Below are 22,212 nucleotides of genomic sequence, written 5' to 3'. Positions count from 1 at the left end.
CTGCTTTTCTGTTCTATTTAAAACCACTAGATGTCAGTAGCATGAATTTCTGTTTCCAGGTATACCAGATGTAAAGGTACTGAATAGGGGAATGGGAAAATGAAATAACAACATCAGTTAATATAATCAAATACAAATCAAATACAAAAATAGTTTTATTGCAATCTATACCAATGTATAGTGATGTAAGGACAAGGCCACACTTTAAATGTCCCTATGTTTTTCCACAGAAGACATTGTACATACATTAAATGTTCAGAGAACAATAAATATCAAATTAAATAAATAAAATGTTAATAATTGATAATATATTCTTTCGCTAAGTCCATTCTCAGGCCTGATCTATCTCTCTGTGTCATGGCGATGAAGGGTGTGTGTGTGTATGAGGACCAAGACCCTCCAGCCACTCCAGGACAGAGTCCAGCTCGCCCACAGCCTTCAGTGCTGCCTGCTGCACTCCCAGCTGTGGAGACAGAGAGAAAGAGAAGGGGAGGTAGAGACGAAGGGAGGGTTGAGACAGGGAGGTAGAAAGAAAGGAAGGGGCGAGAGCAACAGAGATGCGTTATATCTCGATACATTAATTATATTTTTCTCTATATATTCTATATATCTTATCTCCTGTCACAGGCATGTGTAGTTACCTTCCCAAAGTCAGTATGTAGGGAGTCCAGCCTGCCTCTGGTATTCTCTCCACAGTGGCAGTGCTGCACAGCATCGAGACAGGTGCAGTAGAGAGAACAGAAATCTGGGTTTGACTTGGTTTGACACATACACAGGTACAGAAAACACATAGAGAATACATTTTTATGATGTGTTATGTCAGCGCAAGTGTGTGTGTGTATGTGTTCACTCACACACAGTTTGAGGTCTCTCTTAATGGTGATGAAGGCGTTGGCGAGTGCACTGATGGTACTGCGGTCCTGGGGATGAGAGGAGGCGTGGCTGGTGAACACTCTCTCCACGTAGAAGCGCAGCAGCAGACTCAGGAAACAGCATGTCTCCCCCTCCTGGACAGCAGATGGCATTACAGGTCAGAGTACTAAACAGCATGTCCCCCCCTCCTGGACAGTAGATGGCATTACAGGTCAGAATACTACCACTGGTGGACTGTTATGACTTTGAGACGATGGATACGAGAGGATATAAAACAAAAGTCCTATTTATCATGTGAAATTCAGGGTGAAATTCATGTCAAAGTCCAAAATGCTCAATAATAATTGAAGAGCTATACAGGCACACACACGCAATCTAACAAGTAAGGGGACTTCTTTAATGTCATAGCCAAATTGTGGTATCAGTGGTACTCACCTGCATATTCTTCATCACTGCTCCTCTCAGTAATCTCATGTCCATGTTACTGTCTTCTGCAATCTGAAACATACAGAAAATTGTTTGTCTTAGACTCTGTGTATATGTGTTTGTGTGTGTGTGTGTCTATGTCTGTCTGTCTGTCTGTGTGTGTGTGTGTGTGTCCATGTCTGTGTGTGTGTGTGTGTATGTGTGTGATCTTACCACGCTTGCCCGTATCTCAGAGTAGTGTTTGCGTAGTTCGTGTGTGTGTGCACTGACAGTGCAGCTGCCTAGGTGTATCCTGAGGCCCATGGCACATCCTGTCAGACAGAACAACACAAGGAGGAGCCGGGAGCAGGAGGACTCTGACAACACCTTCATCACCATGACAACCTGACAGGGAGACAGGATCACTGACATCAAATCATACACCTAAGGTTGCTGTTTGAATTTATAATAGGTTATTTGAAAACACTGCTTTAACCAATATGGTATAGCATTGGATTTCACTATATTAGTGTTCTGCTGGATAAGTTGAACAAAAACAACCTCTATAGAGATGAAAGCTTCATCCTGTGTTTTATTGGTGAATGACCGAGTCTGTTTATTACAAACTTGCTTTCTTGTTGAAACAGTGAGAAGGCCTAGGGAATCAATAGTTTCTTCAGAAACCATTCTTGCCATAACTTAGTCATCCTTCTCCAGTCTCCACACCAGTCACTGGACTGTGGTAACAGACCACACCAGTCACTGTCACTGGACTGTGGTAACAGACCACACCAGTCACTGTCACTGGACTGTGGTAACAGACCACACCAGTCACTGTCACTGGACTGTGGTAACAGACCACACCAGTCACTGTCACTGGACTGTGGTAACAGACCACACCAGTCACTGTCACTGGACTGTGGTAACAGACCACACTTGTCAACCAGCATGTCTGACAACAGACAATTAACAATATTCAAAATCTTCTGAGATGTAACTCACCTGGACAATTACTTCAACTCGTAACGATTTCACACTTTCATCATTATATTTGCAAATGTCCAGTAATGCATATTCACAACATTTAACTTTAAACTTTCACGTCACCAACAACAGGTCCCCATAGAACCCAGATGTGCAGGTGTCCTGCCTTACCTTGAGTATGTTTTTTGCAGTATGTTCTCTGTCTTGGACATGTGTGTTTGTCTATGCTGATTCTCAGGTCTCTTATAGTGTAAGGATGGATGGGGAATTCACCCAGATACACACACATACCTTAGCAGAAGGAAATGCATAGGTGAGGCAAACCGGAAAGTATCACTTCAATGTCATTTGGTTTCTTGAAAGAGGAAGGAGCAATGGTTATTCTGGGATTTTATAAATAGCATTCCTGTATGCATTAGGGCATGTGTTCTCCAATAAAGAGAAACACAATACAACAGTATGAACTGTCTTCATTGTTTCAAGACAAATACAATTTCCCAATGGGATTTAAAGTTTTGAATATGAGTTATACAAAAAAATTTTTTTTTTTTGGTATATGTTTTTATGTTTTTTAGAGGTCTCCATCATCTGGTACCATAGAAACCTTCCTTGGGTTGTTACACACAACATATTATACAGCACATTACATTTAGTTGACCTGATGTTCATCCTTGTCATACCACTGCTAACTTTCCATGTATCCTTTAAAAATGTGTATTATATCCAGATTGTACATTACACTATTACACTGTATATCTGTTTGAAAAGATTTCGGGCCTTTTATTTAATTTCATGATCTTCCTGATAAAGATTCCATCTGCAGGAATATTGTAATGTAATTTCAAGTTTCAAGCATTTAGTATGAAAACACATTCATAGTGTAATTTAACTGATGCTTTTTCTTGTATTTTAAATGTGAGGAGGGGGGATCCACATTAAAATTACTATTGGTATAGGCAAATTAGGCTCAGGCCATTAAACCATTTTTGTTCACAATTCTGTTCAAGATGGTCGTTTCCATCATATATCCTTTGGCTTCATGCTGTCTCATTGTGAAAGGCTGAAAGAGGCATGTCGGGAATTTCTTTTTGTCACGTGCACTGTACATTTCCCAGCAGTAATAGAATGTGATGTTACACACTAGCCGCACGCGTAAGTAACAGGTAGTTGAATCAGGCACCTGCAGAGCAGGTTGGGTCCCTTCTGAGAGCCAGTTTAGTAGGCTAGGTAACCAGTATGATTTAATCGGAAACAGCCTACAGCGCCAGGAAATCAGTGACAATGTCAATCAAGGTCAAAACTGTGTCAGTCTATCAATGGAACTGACTGTTTATCAGCAAATGAATATGATCCTTCATAATCTCCTTAATATACAATATATTTTGCTAAAGGTAATTATAGAATTTTAAAAATCGAGATTTATACTGAAAAATAAAAGAATGACAATACTTTTTACAGAAAAATGAAATAATTAAAATAATATAAAGCTTGACAGTGTAGCTAAACTATAACAAGTTTTATTATTAACTATATTAAGTACATATCATTGCTAACTATGGTTAATACTCACACGCGACTAAAGCATCACTCCTAGACCTTGATTTTGATGATAAAAAAAAAAAGTTGTGGCGGGAAAGAAGTTGGTTTATTTGAAAACATAAAGGGGTTATGCGTTTCTCTTCCAGGAGACCCATGTACTTAATGTCTGGGCAGGTGGGTCGTTTGACACATCACTTGGAGGGTGAGTACCATTTTCTGAGATGTACTAGCTGGCTAGCTTTAAATTGGTCAAAATTGGTCAAATGTCAAAGTGTCACTCAGAACATTTTATTTTATTTATTTAACCTTTATTTAACCAGGTGAGCCGATTGAGTACATAATTCTCATTTGCAACGGCGACCTGGCCAAGACAAAGCGCAAATGTGCAAGACATATAGTTACACACAAATACAAGGCACAAAATACAAAATGAGGTAGGGATTGAATAAAAATAATAATAATAATAAATAAAAAACAGTACATAATATATAAACAGAAAGGGCAAAAAAAAAAGCCCAGATTACAGATGTGAAGAAAGACAGGCTAAAATGCAGTACAGGGTATTATATTACCCTGATATTAAAAGGAGCAGTGCAGATCAAAAATGCAAGTCTGCCATGGCATTGCAGAAATAAGTAGGCTCAGCTATGTGCATGGTAAAATGTGCGATGGAGGAGAGCTTACACGTACAATGAACGGTCAGTTGCTCTGACAGACGTTTTTTAAAGCATGAAGAGGAATAAGCATTCCATCTACCCGATACATTTATATTCATGTTACATTCCACACCCACAACTTTTCACCATAAAGTCACAAAAAAATAAGAACGGGCAGGATAAAGTTGAGATGGGAGTGTAGTTCCACTTCAACTGGAAAGCTTGCCAGAATGCATGGTGAATGATTAATGCGGTGCATATGTTGAACCACTAGAGGTCCTTGGTGTTTATCAAAGCCAGCTGCACTGCAATTTTCCAGGCAGACATGCAGAATAATGCTCCTCTCTATACATTAACACACCACCACCACTTGAGGGTATACTAGGTTTGGATGGGACAGGAAGTCGTTTCTTACGAATGATCACTGATGAGTGTAGAAAAGCATTGAGCCAAGACCAGGTTTTAATCGCTTTTATTTGAACATCTGCTTTATACAAACAAGGATACAATCATCATTCTGAACAAATCACCTTAAAAACATAGGTACCTCAAGGACATTTTCAACTACACGGTAGTCATGCTCCACTTCTATATTCACCTGTAGGCAGACTTGCCCCCATGTGGTGTTTCAGTACATTCAGGACATTCAAGTCCTATGGTACACCATAATCAAACCTTCTCTGCACATCTGTAGCATGTCAGTCAATGTACCTTTATTTTCAAGGCATCACTTATTCTGAAGTTGTTGTTCTTTACCACTACTGTATCCTTATTACTAACTATTAACAAAACTTAGCGAAAACAACAAAATCCATGCGTCAAGGAGACTATGTAACTGGTTGATTTTCAGCTTCATACATATTCTGTATGCCCTGATGCTGTCAACTGGCAGCATTGACCTAATTAATTCTTATATTTGAGTGATCAAAGCTGGATACATTCAGGTTACTCCTTGTAGGCATCATCTGACATGAGCTTTGAAAGGATGGAATTATTTGGAAAAACAAAACACAAAAATGTGCTATCACAGGCTATTTGCTATTATATTATTAAGATAATAATAATAATACTTCTGGATATGATCTTGAGTGATGCAACGTCACCAAATAGGTAAACACTCTGGAAGTATACACTCCAACTATAGCATGGCAACTGTGTACTGAGTGTACGAGGTGTGCATTACCCCAGAGTGTGTGTGTGTGTATGTGTTTGTGTGTGTGTATGTGTGTGTGTGTGTCTGTTTGTGTGCAGGCCAGGCCAGGCGTCTTTAGATGACAATGGAGTGAAGGTGTCTGAAGCACAAGATGACATCAATAGGGACAGGAGGGCTCAGGTGGTTTCCGTCCAAACGCAGGTACCTGTGGGAAGGACTCACTGTCATCCACTTTCTCATATGTATGGTGGGATGGTTTAATATTCAGTATGTTTTTGATGTGATGCACTGTACCTTAGTCGGGGTATCAGGGCATCATCACTAAAACTGTCGGACTGCAGGTTAAAGGGACAGAGCTGGGTGCCATTGATACCTGTCACGGGAACAATTAACCACACACAATTACAAACACATTGTATACCTGTGGCAGAACAGATGTACAGTGTAGTGATGTTTTAAATTGGTGTCTGGAAAAGAAGAACCGACAATGAAAAGGGGTTGACCAGATTTATAAGTAGCAGGCCAGGTCTGTAATCATTAAACCTTCAAGGTCTATCAAATGTTGGTTAAACAAATGAGGCAAGAGGTCACAGAAGGCGTCATATACACTGGAGTGACCCTGTACAAAGATGGTTACAGTGCAATACTTAAGGCACTGTGTGTGGTCATCATGTGGGTTCCTATCCTTCAAAGGGAATACATGACAATATCGTCACTCATCAACGTGTTGCAAGCTGCCTTCTCCTCGCTGTCTGGAGGGGAGGCCTTTAAGTTGTGTACACGTATAAATGTGCGAAGCTCACCACGTGACCTATTGACCCCCGTAGAGAGCTAAATCGTCTCGCAGAAATTCATTGTATCAGATAGGATGTTACTGTGGTGTGACGGTGCTACTCACTCTCGATGCTATTGTGGTCAAGGTGCAGATGCTCCAGGTGAGGGTTGAACAGGGGCACAGAGGACAACTGGTTGTGGGACATTTGCAGGTCCAGTAGAGACGACACATTAAACACAGCCTTGGGAACACCCTTGTCACTCAGCTGATTATAGTTCAACCTGACAAACGCCAGGTTAGTGAAGCCTTGGAAGTAGTCCCTGAGCGAGAAAGACATGATTTTATTGTGTGTGTGAGTGTGTGTGCATGTGTGTGCATGTGTGTGCATGCGTGTGCATGTGTGTGCATGTGTGTGGGTGTCTACCTAGGGATGTCGTCTATACTGTTCTTGTCCAGAAATAGTTGTGATATGCCAGTGGGAACACTGGAAGGCATCTTCCTCAAGATATTATGGGCCAGGTTGAGCTGCATCAAGTTCTTCAGGTCCTTGAAGGTGTTCATCCCTAAGTCACTGTCACTCAGCTGGGACAAGAGGGACACAAACACCAAAACCATGGTACCTATGACATCTGGCTGTGGCGGTGTCCTGTTGTCTAGACGGAGAGAGGTGTGTTACCTTGTTGTGGTGGAGGTCCAGCAGGGTCAGGTGCTCCATGTTGCCGAAGGCCCCTGAGGGGATCTTGGAGATCTGGTTCCTGCTGAGGCAGAGCTGCTCCAGGCCCACTGGAAGGTCATCTGGTACCTCCTTCAGCTGGTTACGATCTGCGTAGAGGTACAGCAGCCTCGGCAGCTTCTCAAACACCTGACACAGAAGTACACAGGTGTGTGTGTGTGTGTGTTTGGGAGGGCAGGGGGGGGGGATTCATGCCAATGGTCCAGAGGGCCAAACTTACCTAATTTGAGTTAAACAATGAGGCAGAGTAAAGAAACATCTGACTTCAGATCAGGATTGAGGTGCCAGATAGTGAAAGGAGGGAGGACCACTTACCTGTTTATCGAAGCGTTGGATGCGGTTGTTGGCTAGGTTGACCCAACGCAGCTCACTGGCATTGCGGAATGGTTCCGCTGTCACCTTGGAGATGTAGTTATTACTCAGGTATAGGTAGTGAGTTCTTGACGGGATGAGCGGGACCTCGCGGAGGTTTCGGTTTTCACAATACAGGGCATTGGGTATGGAGGGGGGGCAAAAGCACTCACGGGGGCAGTCAGGGAAGCTGGAGGGGGGGCCCAGGATGGGTGGGGGGAAGTCAGTGGGCTCCTGGGGTTCAGGCTGCCCAGGTGGGGGGGTAGGCAAATGGAAAGTGGGTCTTTTGGTGGTTTGGGGCCGTTTAATTGGTTTCTTGGGCCGAGTTCTCTGGGTAAACACTGCCCCCATCAGGAGGAAGAGAGCCAGTGCAGAGACGAGTCCCACACCTGCCTTCATGGTCCGTCTGGGACAGGAGGTAGAGAGGGAGAAAGGAAAGAGGACAACAAATGGAAAGTAAAGAGAGAAATGAATTAAAAGTATATAGGAAAATAGTAGTATGTGATTGTATTTGTATATGTGTTCTCTCTGTACAGTTACTCCAGTAACTCGCTCTGTGATCAGAAATCTGGGGAGATTTTGTGAGCAGTTGACTGCCTCTGGAATTGGAAGAATGCTGAAGCTCAACTTGAGCTTGGTTATCTGTGGTCTAAACACACAGGCATTTTTTCATGCATGCCTGGCACACACATTTGCTTCATATTCCAGATTTTAAAATGAGACAGGGTGTGTGTGTTTGAGTATGTTTTGTTTGTCTAGGAAAAAGACTCAAAGAGGGAGTGGGATGGAGATAGATTCAAGGAGTGGTAAAGGATACAGACTCCTTTGTGTTACTAATAGAGAGGGAAGCACCAAGGTCCAGAGCTGTGGATGATTTACAGCATATCTGGCTCACCCCAGAGAACACCAGGGGAAACCAGTGTGTCCCACAGTGACCATGAGGGACACACATACCCATTACAGTGCACCAGAGACACAAACTGCCTTTTATTTTTCTATTTGTCTTTTTCTTGTGTGCTACTTATTTCCTTTGAAAGCATATTGCTTATATTCAGTCTAGGCTCAATATCATTTGCTGTTGCATTCATGGAGTTGATGCATGTATGCATTGATGCATGTATGCATTACACTGCGATTGCACTGTTGTTACACTGTTATTGTGTTGTTGTTACCAGCATGACACTAAAAGAGGTAGTAGTGATGGATACTTTTTACTCAAGTGTATGTCAGAACCTGTACTTCTTTAATTGAACTTGATTGGAAAAGTTTTAAACATGTGTATGTGTACTTCTACCTGAGTATAGTGTGTGTACTGCCATCTCTGTGTATGTTTCACCTTCAGTAAACAATCATGTTAATGCCATGTGGGTGGTGATAAAGTATTGCATGGAAATTCAATCAAAACCCTGTCTGCAAACCCCAAAATAGTGTTCAGTTATGTTTTAGTTGTACCTTACCACTGGTCAAATCCATTCTGTATCTACTGTAGCTGAATGGAGATGGTTACAGGATACATGTCATGACTGGAGTGTATTATCAAATCTGATGAGCTCACAAAGGATGTCAATATAGGACAGATGGAGATGACACAACATCTGCAGATGTTTGGTTCTGATCCGTGTGTGTGTGTGTGTGTGCGTGTGTGTGCATGCATGCGTGTGCGTGTTTGAGTATGTTTTGTTCGTGAATGATTGATTGAATAACTAAGAAAGGCCAGAAAGACTGCCATCGATTGATGTTGATCTATCAGCATTGTTGACTTATTTCAGCAGTGGAACTGAACGTTAAGCTGATTGTGTGTTGGTCCAACATCAGTTTCATATGACTTTGTTGAACTAAGAAAGGTTGCTGGCCAATTTGGTAAACATCACATCCAGCATGAGTCATGTGAGTCATGGGACAAGTATGAGCTACAGAGCCTGGTCTGTCCAGCCAGGAAAACAGCTCTGAACCCTCCTTAGTCCTCATGGTGTTCCCTGGCACTGCCCCTTAGGGAGGGATTACTCTGTTATATCCCACCACACGCAGAATTCTATATCCCTAGTCTGGGTGACAACCTGTTTCTATCCAGTCATCCAGAGCCCAAGTCTGTCTGACAGCCTGTTTATGTCCAGTGATCCAGAACCTTAGTTTTGCATCCTGATATGGCTGACATCACTTGTCGACTGTTCCTTGTCAAGAAGTCAGAATAAGAATACAAGTGTTGTGCAGGATGAGTCAAGCCACCAATTCTGTGGAGGCGACAGCTTTGCAGAGGAGCTGTCGAGCCTGCAGTCTGTGCTTTAACAAACAGCCTACGTTATAGTCTCTACAGTCTGTGCTTTAACAAACAGCCTACGTTATAGTCTCTACACTACTCAGCAGCAGGGTCTGTTCATAGGGAGTTCAAATGCAATCTATTTGTAGTTGGGCTGTTGAACTATAACCTTGTTGGACCTAAATCCTATTTATACACTTGCATTCAAAGTTGCATATTGTTCATTTCGCCAAATGATTTATGTAGTCTATTGTAGTGGCATGCATTGGTAAAGTTTCCCAGAATTACAATTCCAGAAGAAAGTTTCTGGAAGTTTTATTTAGAAAGATAACTCAGAGATGAGCAGTGTGATGTCTTTCTGCTCTCTCTTCAGCCTGCATTCATTTTTTTCTCTTAAAGGAAAAGTGGAAAAGAGTCCCATCCATCACAATCAAGCACATCCCATTTGATAGGAATGGAAGTGGTTAAAATATTACTGGTTTTTAAATCTTTCACCATGTTTGTCAGTGCTGATGTAAAATTCAGACCAAGCAAAGCCTTACTTTCTGCGACACAACATTCTGCTGGTATACAAAGCATAATACAAGCAATCATTAGCTGCCCACTCACAGAAAAATGGAAAACAGTATTACTCTCTGATAAGAGTTACAGAGCTTCTGAAGGCAGACTGAAATACTGTAGTACCTACGGCCCCAACCAATGTCAGCACACTGTTGTTTTTCATGATCTCATTAGACTGTGAAAAAGATAAGCTCCCCTTTCTGTTCATTTTCTCACACAAATGTGTCTCATGACCAAAGACAGACAGTTTAAACAGTACCATGCTCTGAGTCCTGAGCAAATGTTTATGGTGTCAAAAGAAGCAGAGCAGCTGTGCACCTCAGTCTCTGTCAGCAGAGGAGGAGAGAGCAGTACCACTCGCATGGCACAGGGTTTCTATAGAAACACACAAGCACTGTTTGGATCTGCCAAGTTCTTCCCTCCACACGCACTCATGCTTTACACGGCTCTCTCTGTCACACTTTATTTCGAACACACACACATTTATGTTCCTGCTGTGTTTACATGCTGTTATTAAGCGTGCAGCATACGTAAAATAAATAATGCGCCTTACCTGCCTCTGGTACCTGCCCTTTTTTTTATCAAGTCACAAGTTCTCTGTCTCTCTTCTTTCTGCCTCTCTCACTCTTTTCCCACCCCTCTCTCTCCTTATCCCCCTCCTCACTGCCTCTCTCCCATTCTCTCTCTCTATCTCTCTGGCTCTTTCCCTCTCTTTCTTTCCTTCCCTGACTCCATCTACTTTTCTCTCTTTCACTCCCTCCCCCTTTCTCCGTCAGTGGACAAGCCAGCTTTGGGTCTGTTCCCTGGCTGTGTTCCCTGTGAGGTCACAGTGCGTTCTTTCTCTCAGTTCCCATTCCTCTAGAGGTGCATTCATTATCCGTGTGTGTGGTGTGGGGGGAGGGGGGAGTGTGTACTGTACTCTGACTGTATGCTCCAGGGATCCATCCTTCCTCTCACTCTCTGATTATTTACATACAGTGATTCTCATGTGAGTCTAATTACAACCACCCTACTGCTTGACTCTCTCGAATGTTCTTCTCTTCTTGCTGTAGGTGTTCATTGTCCTCCATGGTTCAATTCAGCTGTGGTAAGCCATAGCGTTAGGTCGTGTGTGTGTTTGTTGGTGTGTGTGTGTGAATTCATGTATGTATGCGTGTATCAGGCTGTTTTTTCAGACTCATTAGCAGCACATTCCTGCAGCTCAAGGGTAACAGGCAGAGCACGGATGGAGATTTGTTGCCCACTCCCCTTGGTGGCTCCCTCCATACTCTGTCCCCTTTTCTACTGCCCCTCCCTCGTGCTCTACATTGGTACAGCTACCACATCAGTTTCTCCTATGCCTTCTGTTGTCTTCACATTGTGCTCTGCCCCTTCCCTCTCCAACTCCTCTCGCTCCACTCGCTCCTCTCTCTCCAGGAAGCACAGCTGAGCTCATTCCCCAGTTTGAGGCCACTCTGCTGGGAAAAGCCATCTGGTCAGGGGGCAGAGAGAGGGAAAGGACCAGACCAAGAAAAACTAAGGCATAAATCATATTTTCCTCCAATATTTGAGAGACACTCCTAAACACGTCACTTACACATTCTTTAGGGCCTCCCCAGCCCCACCCGCCTCAACTTTTTTATGAGACTGTGGGAATCCTGGTTAATGACTCTTTGCTCTCACAATCAAACCACCATGACTTTAGCTCTCTATGAGTCTCATATGGTACTGCTGCAGGGGTGATGTCACTGGAAGCACCTTTGTCAAGGTTTTACAATGCTTGCCACCACTCCATCTCCTCTCTAAAATACCTGTACCAAATACCAAGCTACAAACAATGTTACAAGAAATCTGAAGTTCAAATGATATTACCAGTGCAAGTCTGCCAGGATTGTGTGTCTGTGCTTGAGTGTGTGCGTGCATCCTGGTGAACAGTGTGGTAAAATAGGTAGCGCTAACGAGGCCACCAAAGCTACTTCCAGTACTAATGATGTTTACACAGTAAAATGTCTCAGGCAGTAATGCTGATGTAGAAGTTTGGGCCTGTCCATCACAGTTGCACTAATGGGCTATATATTCTTGTCAACTCAAAGGTAAGAGCACCCTTCTACCAATTGTGATCAATCCCACGCAGTATACAGTCCCTAAAATACTTTGACCCCGACGTGATTTGAACACGCAACCTTCTGATCTGGAGTCAGACGCGCTACCGTTGCGACACGAGGTCGTGTATGTAGCTATGTTCAAAGTCGTCCTCAATCCTTGTAGCATTTCGTAGAAGCATTTCAAAGTGTGTGGTGGCCGTGTTAAAGCTATTTTATTGTTCGCAAACAGGCAACAACACGAATACTGATACTACAACGAATAGCACAATGCAGCCGAGTATCTGCTAACTGTATCTGGAAACTGTTGTTACAGTGACCAAACAAATGACAAGGCTGCAATATATTTATTGAGGAGGTGAGAAGATTTGTTTGTACAACAGCGAACAAATACAGAGGCAGCACTGGGGCCGAGGCAGTCCTGCAGCAGACAACAGCTGCTCCCTAGGCGAGCACAGGCTGAGATAGTTTGTGTATAATAATTTGGCGGTCCTAGATCGGCCCGTCCTGTAATTTAATGGTCGATTGGAATGATTACACTGTTAAGACCACGAAGGCTTGTGAAACTCAGCCAGAACTCAACGTGGAGGAAATGCTGAGAGATGGTCGGATGATAAAGATGCCGCTGTCCACGTACTCCCTCATGCGTCTTCAATGTACAGTCAAGTGTTCACTCAACGGTTGGTTGGACGAAGGTAGGCTACATATAACGTCACTGGTAAAGTAGCATGTAGTGTTCATTATGCGGTAATGTGAAGTAAACATTCCATCTTTTAATCACAACAACACAAATTGACATGTTAATGAGCCTTGGAAATAAATGTGTAACATATGTACAGCCAAACCGATGAGGACCGGAGATTGGATTCATTAGGTTTTTTATGGGGTTTAATAAACCAACCAACCAACAACGGATCTTTAACTTTACCCAATTATACATATAGGCCTACTTTAAGTATTATTATTTTTTTTTACAATTACATGAATCAAAAGAGCAGCCCTGAAAGATGCAGGGGGAAGCAGTATCTAGGGAGACTCGCTTGTGTGAAGGAACTTTGTTCGGAGCAAGGCTTAAGAAAACTCCACTTTTGTTAGAAGGGTAGAGGTCCACGGGTCACGTTATAACAGGTCACGTTATAACAGGACACGTTATGACATGTCACGGGCGGGAGTAACCAAACCAGCCCAGCAGATCGAGCCTCATGGATGTGTGCATACCTGCAGGGCACATTTCTGCTGCATACAGGAAGCAGCTGAAGTTGGTTAGGCTGCTTATGGGCAGACATCCATATCATATTATTGTCATATGTCCTTTGTTTGCCAAAGCCCATCTATCATCCTTCAAATCAGACAGACCCAGACTCAAACCCAGACTGACTTAACTCCAGTAAGAGGGGAACAGGCTGTGGTCTCAGACTGTTTATTTTAATACACCTGCTCATTGCTCTGGATCCCGGTGTTGGTTTCTGACTGGGCTGTGAATGACTGGATATGACACAGGCACTTTTACTTGAGTAACAAAGACATAAACTGCACAGTTAATGTTTGTAAATCTCAGTTTTATTGTGGTTTAAATTAAGGCAAGTTGACTAATTGGTCAATCAAGGCCTACCTTATATTACCACAAACATATATTACATTATAACATCCGTTGTTTCATCATAGTACTACATTGAATGATATTCATTCTTCCACAACAGATGGATCCTATCTGGATGGCGGCTCATCATGACCACCTCCCTTCAGTGGATGTATATGTGCCTGTGTGTTACCTTATGTAATCCCCATGTGTTTCCCATATGAGGCTGTGTCCCAGAGGACTGCCTGATGAGCAGTTCATGGAAACCCCCCCCCCCCCCCTCTTCCCGTTTGCCCTCAACCTGCTTTGACCATCTCCACCACCGTCATTTGAACCCCCTGTATTATAGAAGGGGTGAAAATGTTTGCATTGAGACGGATAACTGCTGCCAATTATGCAAAATGACCAACATCAACTGCCAGTGTGTTGACTCTAGCCTGCTTTTATGTTCACTGTTAGATAATCAAAGAAAACCAATGAATGTAAACACACATGTGGGACATTATGGATAGGATTGTTGCTATATGGAAATATGTGTTAGTAAATTCCTTGTTTGTTAAACTTACTTGGCGAGTAAAGCTGATTTATTATCAGCTTTATTTTGTCCTAAACTGTCATACATGAACCTGCTCTTATCTTTTAAGACTGTCAGGAACCAATGGGTTGGTAAAACAAAAGTAGGTCAACAGAGAGAGAATAATATTGAGTGAAATATACTACATATATAACTGAAGCATCATGTTGGTTGAGGGAGATAAGTTTGTGTGTTTTTTGCAAACAGTTCTGTAAAGTAGGAGGAGTTTGTGTGGCTAATAAATAAAATGTGAGAGTCAGCGTCTGTGAGTATAATGAACAGGATGGAGGGCTCTGGCTCAAACAGACCTGTTGGTCTCCTCTCAGCCTCCCCTACACAGCAGTCTGTCTAACAGCCCAAGCATGGAGGTCTGAGGCGGCAACACTCAAAGCTACCACACAGGAATCTGACTAGTTTAGTCTGTTCACCATCTAGTCAACAGGGTGAGTGAGGTCTGAATGAAACTGCCTTGAGTACAGTGAGTAAATCTTAAAAACCTTGACCCTGACGTGATTTGAACACGCAACCTTCTGATCTGGAGTCAGACGCGCTACCGTTGCGCCACAAGGTCATGCTGCAACACCCCTTTCAAAGTGTATTAATAGAAAATACAGCCCCTGTTTTTTCCAGTGGCCACAGCACTGTGGAGGTGTGAGTGGGTGTCTACGTGTGTATGATCAGATATGAATTGCAGGATCCACTCATTTTCTACGGTGGAATGCAGCCTAGAGAGCTGGGCCCCTGGTATGTGTGTTACGACCCTATAGGGAGAGCTGTGTTTGAGTTGTTTTCAAGACCGGGTCTCTTCTGGGGGCTGGGGGCTGGGGAAGAATGACCGAGGCAAGTCTCAGTGATGACTCTACCACTCAGGGCAGTATATCATGCTGTCCTAACCTGCGCTGAGCTGCACAGTACTGCCTCTGTATTCTGTTATGTCCTGGTTATACAATATTATTCCACACAGGGAAGGAAAGGAACTGTAAATTCAACACTCACAGTTGAGCTACTTTCAGGAATGAGACAGAATTGAGATTCATGTCCAAACCGTCAGAGTTTTGCAGCAACAACCCTCCATGAGGATCAGTCCTACTACAGAACCATCCACAGTGGTTTAAGTATAATGAAGTGCTAATAGTGATGATGAAACTATGTAACAGCCTTTTTTATCCTCTCTATGACTCAATCCACGTTGTCAATGCTGGCTGTGATTACTGACGTCAGTATTTCCGACCCATATCATAACGTCTGTGTCTTTCCTGTCTCCAGTATGTGTGTGTGTGTGTGTTGTGTTGTGTTGTGTATGGGCAAGACAAATTAATTATTTGGCTTAATGGAAGATGACTAACTCAAGAAAAGGCCCACTCATCCATCACGCTCTGCCTTTCACTCTTTCCATCCCTCCACTTTTCCACTCAGTTTATAGACCACATTAAAGACTATGGATGGTCTGTACGAGACACAGTGCAACTTGGAAAATATGGTAGTGAGATTTTTAATAGTAAAAATGACATAGTAACACACACATAGTACACTCTTGCAAAGCTCAGTAAATGTAGGCTTCTGTCAACCCTGAGTGCTGCCAGGGTTACAGTTATATCTGTTTTGTTTGGGGATGTAGGCTGGATGTAATGTCTCTTCAGGTACTTTAGGGGTCTGCTAATGTGATTCAGGCACAAAAACAGTCTGTCGCTATGGTGTTAACAGCTGGCTACTGGTTATTATGGGATGCTGTCATAATAGAGGAATGTTACTGTGTCTCCTTGGTGGAGACACATTGCCCAGCTGGACACAGCGAGACACTCCCATGCTACCTGTCTGCCACCCAGAGACACAGAGATATGGGCACAGAGAAATGAACCAAAATATTTGAAATGTGACCTTTATTGCCTTCTGTAGATCTTATCTGTAGATTTATTTCTACCACTGCATGGTTTACTTTCTGAGGAGAAAAGACAGTGGACATTCAGTAGGGATTTTGGATGTTTATTGGGTTTATTGTTATACAAAACAGTAAGATACAGAAACTTGCCTCAAAAGAACAAATCATAGGTAGGCTTCACAAAGATAAAAATGAAGTGCTTATGCTCAAATACAATCTGCACATTCATATGTATGTTTGCCACTTGTGTTTGTGTGGGTGGGTTGTGAGCATCTGTTGCTCTTGCTACTCCGTAGAAGCTGACCTGTACAGCACTCAGTGTACACTGTGGACTACGTTCTGGATTGTCCAGGTACTGAAGTAGGACTATATGACGGGAGGTGAGAGAGGGTTGGATTTATAGCTTGTCATACTGAGCTCTTGTGATCCTACTGTGATGAGTCAGGAGGGGTCAGTAGGGGTCAGGAGGGGTTAGTGGGGGTCAGGAGGGGTCAGTAGGGGTCAGGAGGGGTTAGTGGGGGTCAGGAGGGGTTAGTGGGGGTCAGGAGGGGTCAGGAGGGGTCAGGACGGTTCAGGAGGGGTTAGTGGGGGTCAGGAGGCAGCCTCATATGTATATGTGATGGAGCACCCGTAGACAGTAGACCCAGTCAGCAGGCAGTTGGTGGTAGGTCATCTTGTTGCCATCAAGTCGTAGGATCTTCATTCTAGAGTAGGACAGAGGACCCACATCCTGGCAGAAGCTGCTCACGCTGAACTCTGGAAGGAACATAGAATCCAAAGTTACTCCACTCTGGGAAAATGAGAGCAGGCATACTAATGGTGAAATTCACTCTGTCTTCACTATCCGTTTAGCTGGATTGTTCCTCTGAAATTAGTGATCAAACAAAAGCTGACCCCATTAGATAGATTGCTGGTGCTTTAGCTAGGGTGAAGTACAGCCACAGCTTGTCTCTGCCATCATCTGGTGTTTTCTACTGGGTTTGGCAGCAATCACAGTAGCTGTCAGGGAGCCAGACAGTGAGGTGAATGTTACTGAGGTAGAATTTCGCTCTTTTCAGTCCCAAAATGGCACACAGACCTCTCTGTTGGATCCCAGGCTGGAAAACAGGAACACATTCTTTCCTCTGGCCAGAACATTCGCTGTGCTAGTCAGAACAGAATGTCTGACTCTTGGACTGCGAATAATGCTATCTATAAACACAGTTTAGTCAGACAGTCGCACACACATCCGAGCATGCATGCACACACACACACGCACACAAACACACAGACAGAGTTAGCTTTGAAGTTATCCACTGATATGGGAATCTGGTTGAATTCCCATGGTATAGATATGGGGCAAATACGAGTGTAAAAAGTTTTTTTGCAAGACTTGAGCAGGACCTCGTGGCGCAACGGTAGCGCGTCTGACTCCAGATCAGAAGGTTGCGTGTTCAAATCACGTCGAGGTCAGTGATTTTAGAAATTATTGCTGTTACGTCATTGGTATTACATTGTCGCCTGTGTTTATCAGCCACAATATGGCAGTCTGTGTTTGCGATGCAGAAGAGGAGGGGGCTGAGATCATGATTAATGCTCCTAAAAGATAACTGAACCAAGTAAAGACAGATTTATGAAGATCATCGTGTCCATGTCATCCTCCCTCTCATAGGCGGTGGTTCGTTTACTCCCATGTCTACCTAAAGCTGTAGATCTACTGTGGCTGCAGTTCCACTGCTTCCCTCTATCGAAATCTAATCTCTGTCTAAGAGAAACAGACGAAGGAAGAAGAAGAGGATATTATAAAGAAAAGAACAGAGCGTGCTTTTGGCTCGCCTGACACCCCTTGTGAATCCCTCCCAGATGTCTCTAGACCGCTCCTCTCTCCTCAGCGCTCCTCTCTCCTCAGCGCTCCTCTCTCCTCAGCGCTCCTCTCTCCTCAGCGCTCCTCTCTCCTCAGTGCTCCTCTCTCTCCATGTCACCCATGCCTCCCCAGCTCTGTTCCCTCCTCTAGCCCCACCCCCTCCTCTAGCCCCGCCCCCTACCCTCCCCTGAGCACGAGGGGTGTGTTGGACAGCTTGTTACTTTGCTTTACAGATCCAGTCATATTTTCCACATTTCCCCTTTCCTCCTTCACAGCAGGGTTAAGGTGTTGGATATCCTATGCCACTCTCACTGTATGCAGCTCTCCAAACATGCACATTGCCAGTGTGTTTATTTGGTGTGGTGAGCTTGTGTGTGTGCCTGTGTGTGTGTGTGTGTGTGTGTGTGTGTGTGTGCCTGTGTGTGTGTGTTGTCTCCTACGGTATATTTGGTTGGCCTCCAGGTAGAGGTACTGCAGGGTTGTGGGGACAGTGGGGGTGAGGCTGAGCTTATTGTAGGAGAGGTCTAGCTCCACCAGGGAGGACAGGTTGAAGGCCAGGGGGTGGATGCTGGGGCTCTGCAGACCGCAGTGACTCAGACGCAGGTATCTGAGCCCGCTGAAGCCCACCAGACAGTCCTCTTCCAGCCCAGACAGGGAGTTGTTCGACAGGTAGAGCTGCTGCAAGGAGGGAGGGAGGTGGCGGGGGACGGTGGGGAACAGGTTCCCGCTCAAATCCAACAGGTTCAGATGCACCAGACCTGAGGGAGAAAGAGAGCGGGAGAGGAGGACCTCAGAAACATCATTAGACTTGTCATTGCTTTGTCCCTCTGTCAGTTTCACTGCACGTCTGATGCTTGTCCATTCTTCCAGTGTGTGTATGTGTATGTATGTGTGTGTGTGTGTGTGTGTGTGTGTATGTGTGTGTGTAGGTGTAGTACTAGCTACCTTTGAAGTCATCCTCTGTGATGGTGCTGAATCTGTTCCCCTGCAGCAACAGTAGAGTGAGGTGCTCTAGATTCTGGAAGGTTCCTGGGGTGATGCTGGTAATGTGGTTGTAGGCCAATCTGAGCTGCCGGAGTCCGGCTGGCAGGTTTTCTGGTACCGTGGTCAGATGGTTGTGGTTGGCAAAAAGAAAGTGCAGCCTGGTCAGGTTCTGGAGAGCAGTGTGGTCCACTCTGTTGCTCTGCAGCTGGTTGTGGTCCAGTATAAGCCAACGCAGGCTGGTGCCATTGGTAAAAGAAGAGGATGACAGGGATGAGATGTTGTTGTCCTGAGGGAACAGAAAACAAGAAATGGAACTGCTGTCTTTCCTTAAAGCCATGAGACCAAAGCGATCTTCTGCTCTCGAGTCATACCCCCTACCATTGTACCCCAAGGTCTGGCTAATAAACCTAAACACATGATTTGTTATTATAAACCCTGTGCTATGTAAGCTAACGCTTGCTGTATACCACTGCCTTGATCACTCTGACAGTTATTGCAATACAACGCTGCCTTAGGCAACACTTACAATAATTTCCATCACAGGAGTCAAATGCTGTATGTTTTTTGAGTAACTATGACAACATGGTAGTGTTCACCTGTAGGAAGAGGTATTCAGTCCTGGCTGGCAGGTTGTCTGGTATGGCTCCCAGTGTTCTGTGGTCACAGTACAGGGCTGTGGGCCACTGGATGGGACAGTCACATGGCTCAGGACAGGCCTGGGGGTTGTTTGCCCGGTACCATGACGGGTCCATCCGGCCACGCAGGGTCAGGACACTGGGCTCCCCTAGGAAACGGTTTATCCACAGGGGGACGCCTCCATAGTCCGTGTCCACATCAGTGGAGGCCTGGGCAGGCATGATCAGGACCAGGACCAAGACCAGGGTGGATGTGTGGAGAGCCATGGAACTGGGTGCTGTGGAGCCAACACTGCTGCGGACTGGATGTAGGAATCTGAGATGAGGAGTAGTGTACAGTTAGGTAAGATGAGAGTTCATCTTGGTCACCGCATGAATTTACAGTGCAGGAACCATCAAAGTGTTTTTTGGTGATTATCTCTAGTATAGCCAAGTCTACAAGCCAGGAAATAGTGGACTAGCTTAGGAATGTGCTGATAGTCAGGTAACTCAGTACTTTACACATGCTGTAAGTTTTAATAGTAAAAATGTATGTACTACTGCAGCTAGGATTAAGCTGGCAGCCAGGATCATGCACTTGGTTCCTGTTTGCAGACAAACATCTGTGTATGAGAGGGAGGAATGCGTGTCTGTGTTTTTCCACATCTGCAGCCTGTTACAGTACAGTAGAAACACACACTCAGACACACGGAAACACTAACACATGCACATGCCTGCACACATGTACACATACACACACACACACACACAGTTTAATTAACTGGTCTCACAGGGACAGAGACTACATGCTCACCACAGCTGTTATTCATATTTGATGTTTGTCACAATCATCATTTAACATGTTTGGAGACTTGGGGACATTTAAAATCGTAGTGTCTTCGCACTCTGTATTGTATCACGCATCACTTTGTCTTTGGAGCATCATCATCCTCAGCATGCAGTATTGGATTTGTAAAAACCACTAGTTTTCCATTTCTTTCATACAAAGTGTACATCTCACAGCACCATCCCCTCAAAAACATTGAAGAACATTGAACACAAAATAACAGAGAATAGATTTACTAAGACACATACCTTTTGTGCGTCTGGTGCTGCAGATGTAAACTTGCTTTAAAGTTGTTCCTGAGTGGTTCCGTGAGGTTCAGTCGTGGTGGTGCTGCATTGTAGAGAGTGTGTGTGTGTGTGTGTGTGCGTTCTACCTGCAGTGTTTACTCACTGCCTGATACATTCCTCCATTCCACAAAGAACCCACAACCTGGGCCTAGACCTCCTCTACAACCTCCTTTTTCTCTCTCATTCTCTCTCTCTCTGTCTCTCTCTCTGTCTCTGTCTCTCTCTCTCTCTCTCTCTCTCTCTCTCTCTCTCTCTCTCTCTCTCTCTCTCTCTCTCTCTCTCTCTCTCTCTCTCTCTCTCTGTCTCTCTCTCATCCTCCCAGCCTATGGTAACTGTTACACCATCAACATTTGGTGGAAACATGTGTGCCAACCCTGTGGAAAAAAGAGGGATAAAGTGAGGGGAAGAGGGAGAGAGAGAGAGAGAGAGATATAAAATAAAACAGTGAAAGACAGTAGAAAAGGAGAGAGAAGATAAGAGAAGACTGCAAGAGAGAGAGAAAGAGAGAAAGAGAGAGAGAGAAAGAGAGAAAGAGAGAAAGAGAGAAAAAGATGAGTATCAAAGGAGGAGTGAAATGGGGTTTGAATTAGGGTGTCATGAAACTTTCAGTGAAAATAAAATATATACCCTTTGTCTCTCTGACATCCCTTCATAACTCAGGAATCTCAGGGCATCTCAGTGCAGGGTGTTGCACTGCATCCCTCAGAGTTGTGGCCAAGAGCTGATGTCCTTGTTGTTTCATGGAAATCCGCCCCATACTGAGCAGTTCTAAAATACATGATGTATAAACTCTGTGATTACAACAAAAGCTTCCAATCTCCTGGACTGTGATGGCAATGTGTGTGTGTGTGTGTGTGTGTTCTTGTTTTAGCATATGTGTTTGCGTGCTTGAGGTATGTATGCTTTCTGGCTTTAACTGCACACAGTGTAGCCAAATAGGGCACCTGGGGAGCCAAAGAGACCACTGCATGAGAATGTATCTTGCTGCACTTGTGTGAGTGTGTGTGTGCTATGTGTGTGTGTGTGTGTGTGGTGGGGGTACATTACTGTATGTGTGCTTGCTGGTATGTGAATAGCTTTCTAACCCAAAGAGACCACTGGATGAGAATGTGTTTCTTGCTTCACTTCTATGTGGTTGGGTCTTTTATGATGGTTCCCATGTGCGTCTAGATGAGTTGACTCCCCAAGGTTACTGCTGGATATCAGGGGGTTCATCAAGAACTGGGTAGAGAGAGGG

The 22,212-nt window shown here is 44.1% G+C and overlaps 3 protein-coding genes and 3 non-coding genes across 6 annotated transcripts; 1 reads left to right on the top strand and 5 right to left on the bottom strand.

Annotated features, from left to right (window-relative positions):
* Positions 1-202: 202 nt before the first annotated feature.
* il19l (interleukin 19 like) lies at positions 203-2,472 on the bottom strand. The gene is made up of 6 exons (XM_047026192.1): positions 2,434-2,472; positions 1,513-1,683; positions 1,309-1,371; positions 855-1,007; positions 642-704; positions 203-463 (listed from the first exon to the last, which is right to left on the bottom strand). The coding sequence occupies exons 2-6, from the start codon at positions 1,675-1,677 to the stop codon at positions 356-358; spliced, it is 552 nt and encodes a 183-aa protein (XP_046882148.1). The 5' UTR covers positions 1,678-1,683; positions 2,434-2,472; the 3' UTR covers positions 203-355.
* A 2,441-nt stretch (positions 2,473-4,913) lies between these two features.
* LOC124471587 (proline/arginine-rich end leucine-rich repeat protein) lies at positions 4,914-10,973 on the bottom strand. Its single transcript, XM_047026146.1, has 7 exons — positions 10,841-10,973; positions 7,434-7,875; positions 7,062-7,247; positions 6,810-6,967; positions 6,509-6,705; positions 5,905-5,983; positions 4,914-5,815 (listed from the first exon to the last, which is right to left on the bottom strand). Exons 2-7 carry the CDS (start codon positions 7,866-7,868, stop codon positions 5,725-5,727), a joined length of 1,146 nt encoding a protein of 381 aa, XP_046882102.1. The 5' UTR covers positions 7,869-7,875; positions 10,841-10,973; the 3' UTR covers positions 4,914-5,724.
* Positions 10,974-12,421: 1,448 nt separating this feature from the next.
* On the bottom strand, positions 12,422-12,493 carry trnaw-cca. Its single transcript has one exon. It is a non-coding gene; the product is annotated as a tRNA-Trp (tRNA).
* A 2,527-nt stretch (positions 12,494-15,020) lies between these two features.
* trnaw-cca lies at positions 15,021-15,092 on the bottom strand. The gene has a single exon. It is a non-coding gene; the product is annotated as a tRNA-Trp (tRNA).
* A 1,396-nt stretch (positions 15,093-16,488) lies between these two features.
* zgc:113307 (uncharacterized protein LOC553753 homolog) lies at positions 16,489-21,180 on the bottom strand. Its single transcript, XM_047026150.1, has 5 exons — positions 20,937-21,180; positions 19,824-20,178; positions 19,189-19,513; positions 18,684-19,001; positions 16,489-17,156 (listed from the first exon to the last, which is right to left on the bottom strand). Exons 2-5 carry the CDS (start codon positions 20,127-20,129, stop codon positions 17,005-17,007), a joined length of 1,101 nt encoding a protein of 366 aa, XP_046882106.1. The 5' UTR covers positions 20,130-20,178; positions 20,937-21,180; the 3' UTR covers positions 16,489-17,004.
* Positions 17,781-17,852, top strand: trnaw-cca. The gene has a single exon. It is a non-coding gene; the product is annotated as a tRNA-Trp (tRNA).
* Positions 21,181-22,212: the final 1,032 nt, after the last annotated feature.

This window comes from Hypomesus transpacificus, chromosome 9, assembly GCF_021917145.1.
Source record: "Hypomesus transpacificus isolate Combined female chromosome 9, fHypTra1, whole genome shotgun sequence".
Lineage (NCBI taxonomy): Eukaryota > Metazoa > Chordata > Actinopteri > Osmeriformes > Osmeridae > Hypomesus > Hypomesus transpacificus.
Note: the sequence above shows the minus strand (reverse complement) of the source record. Positions and strands in the feature narration are given on the sequence as shown.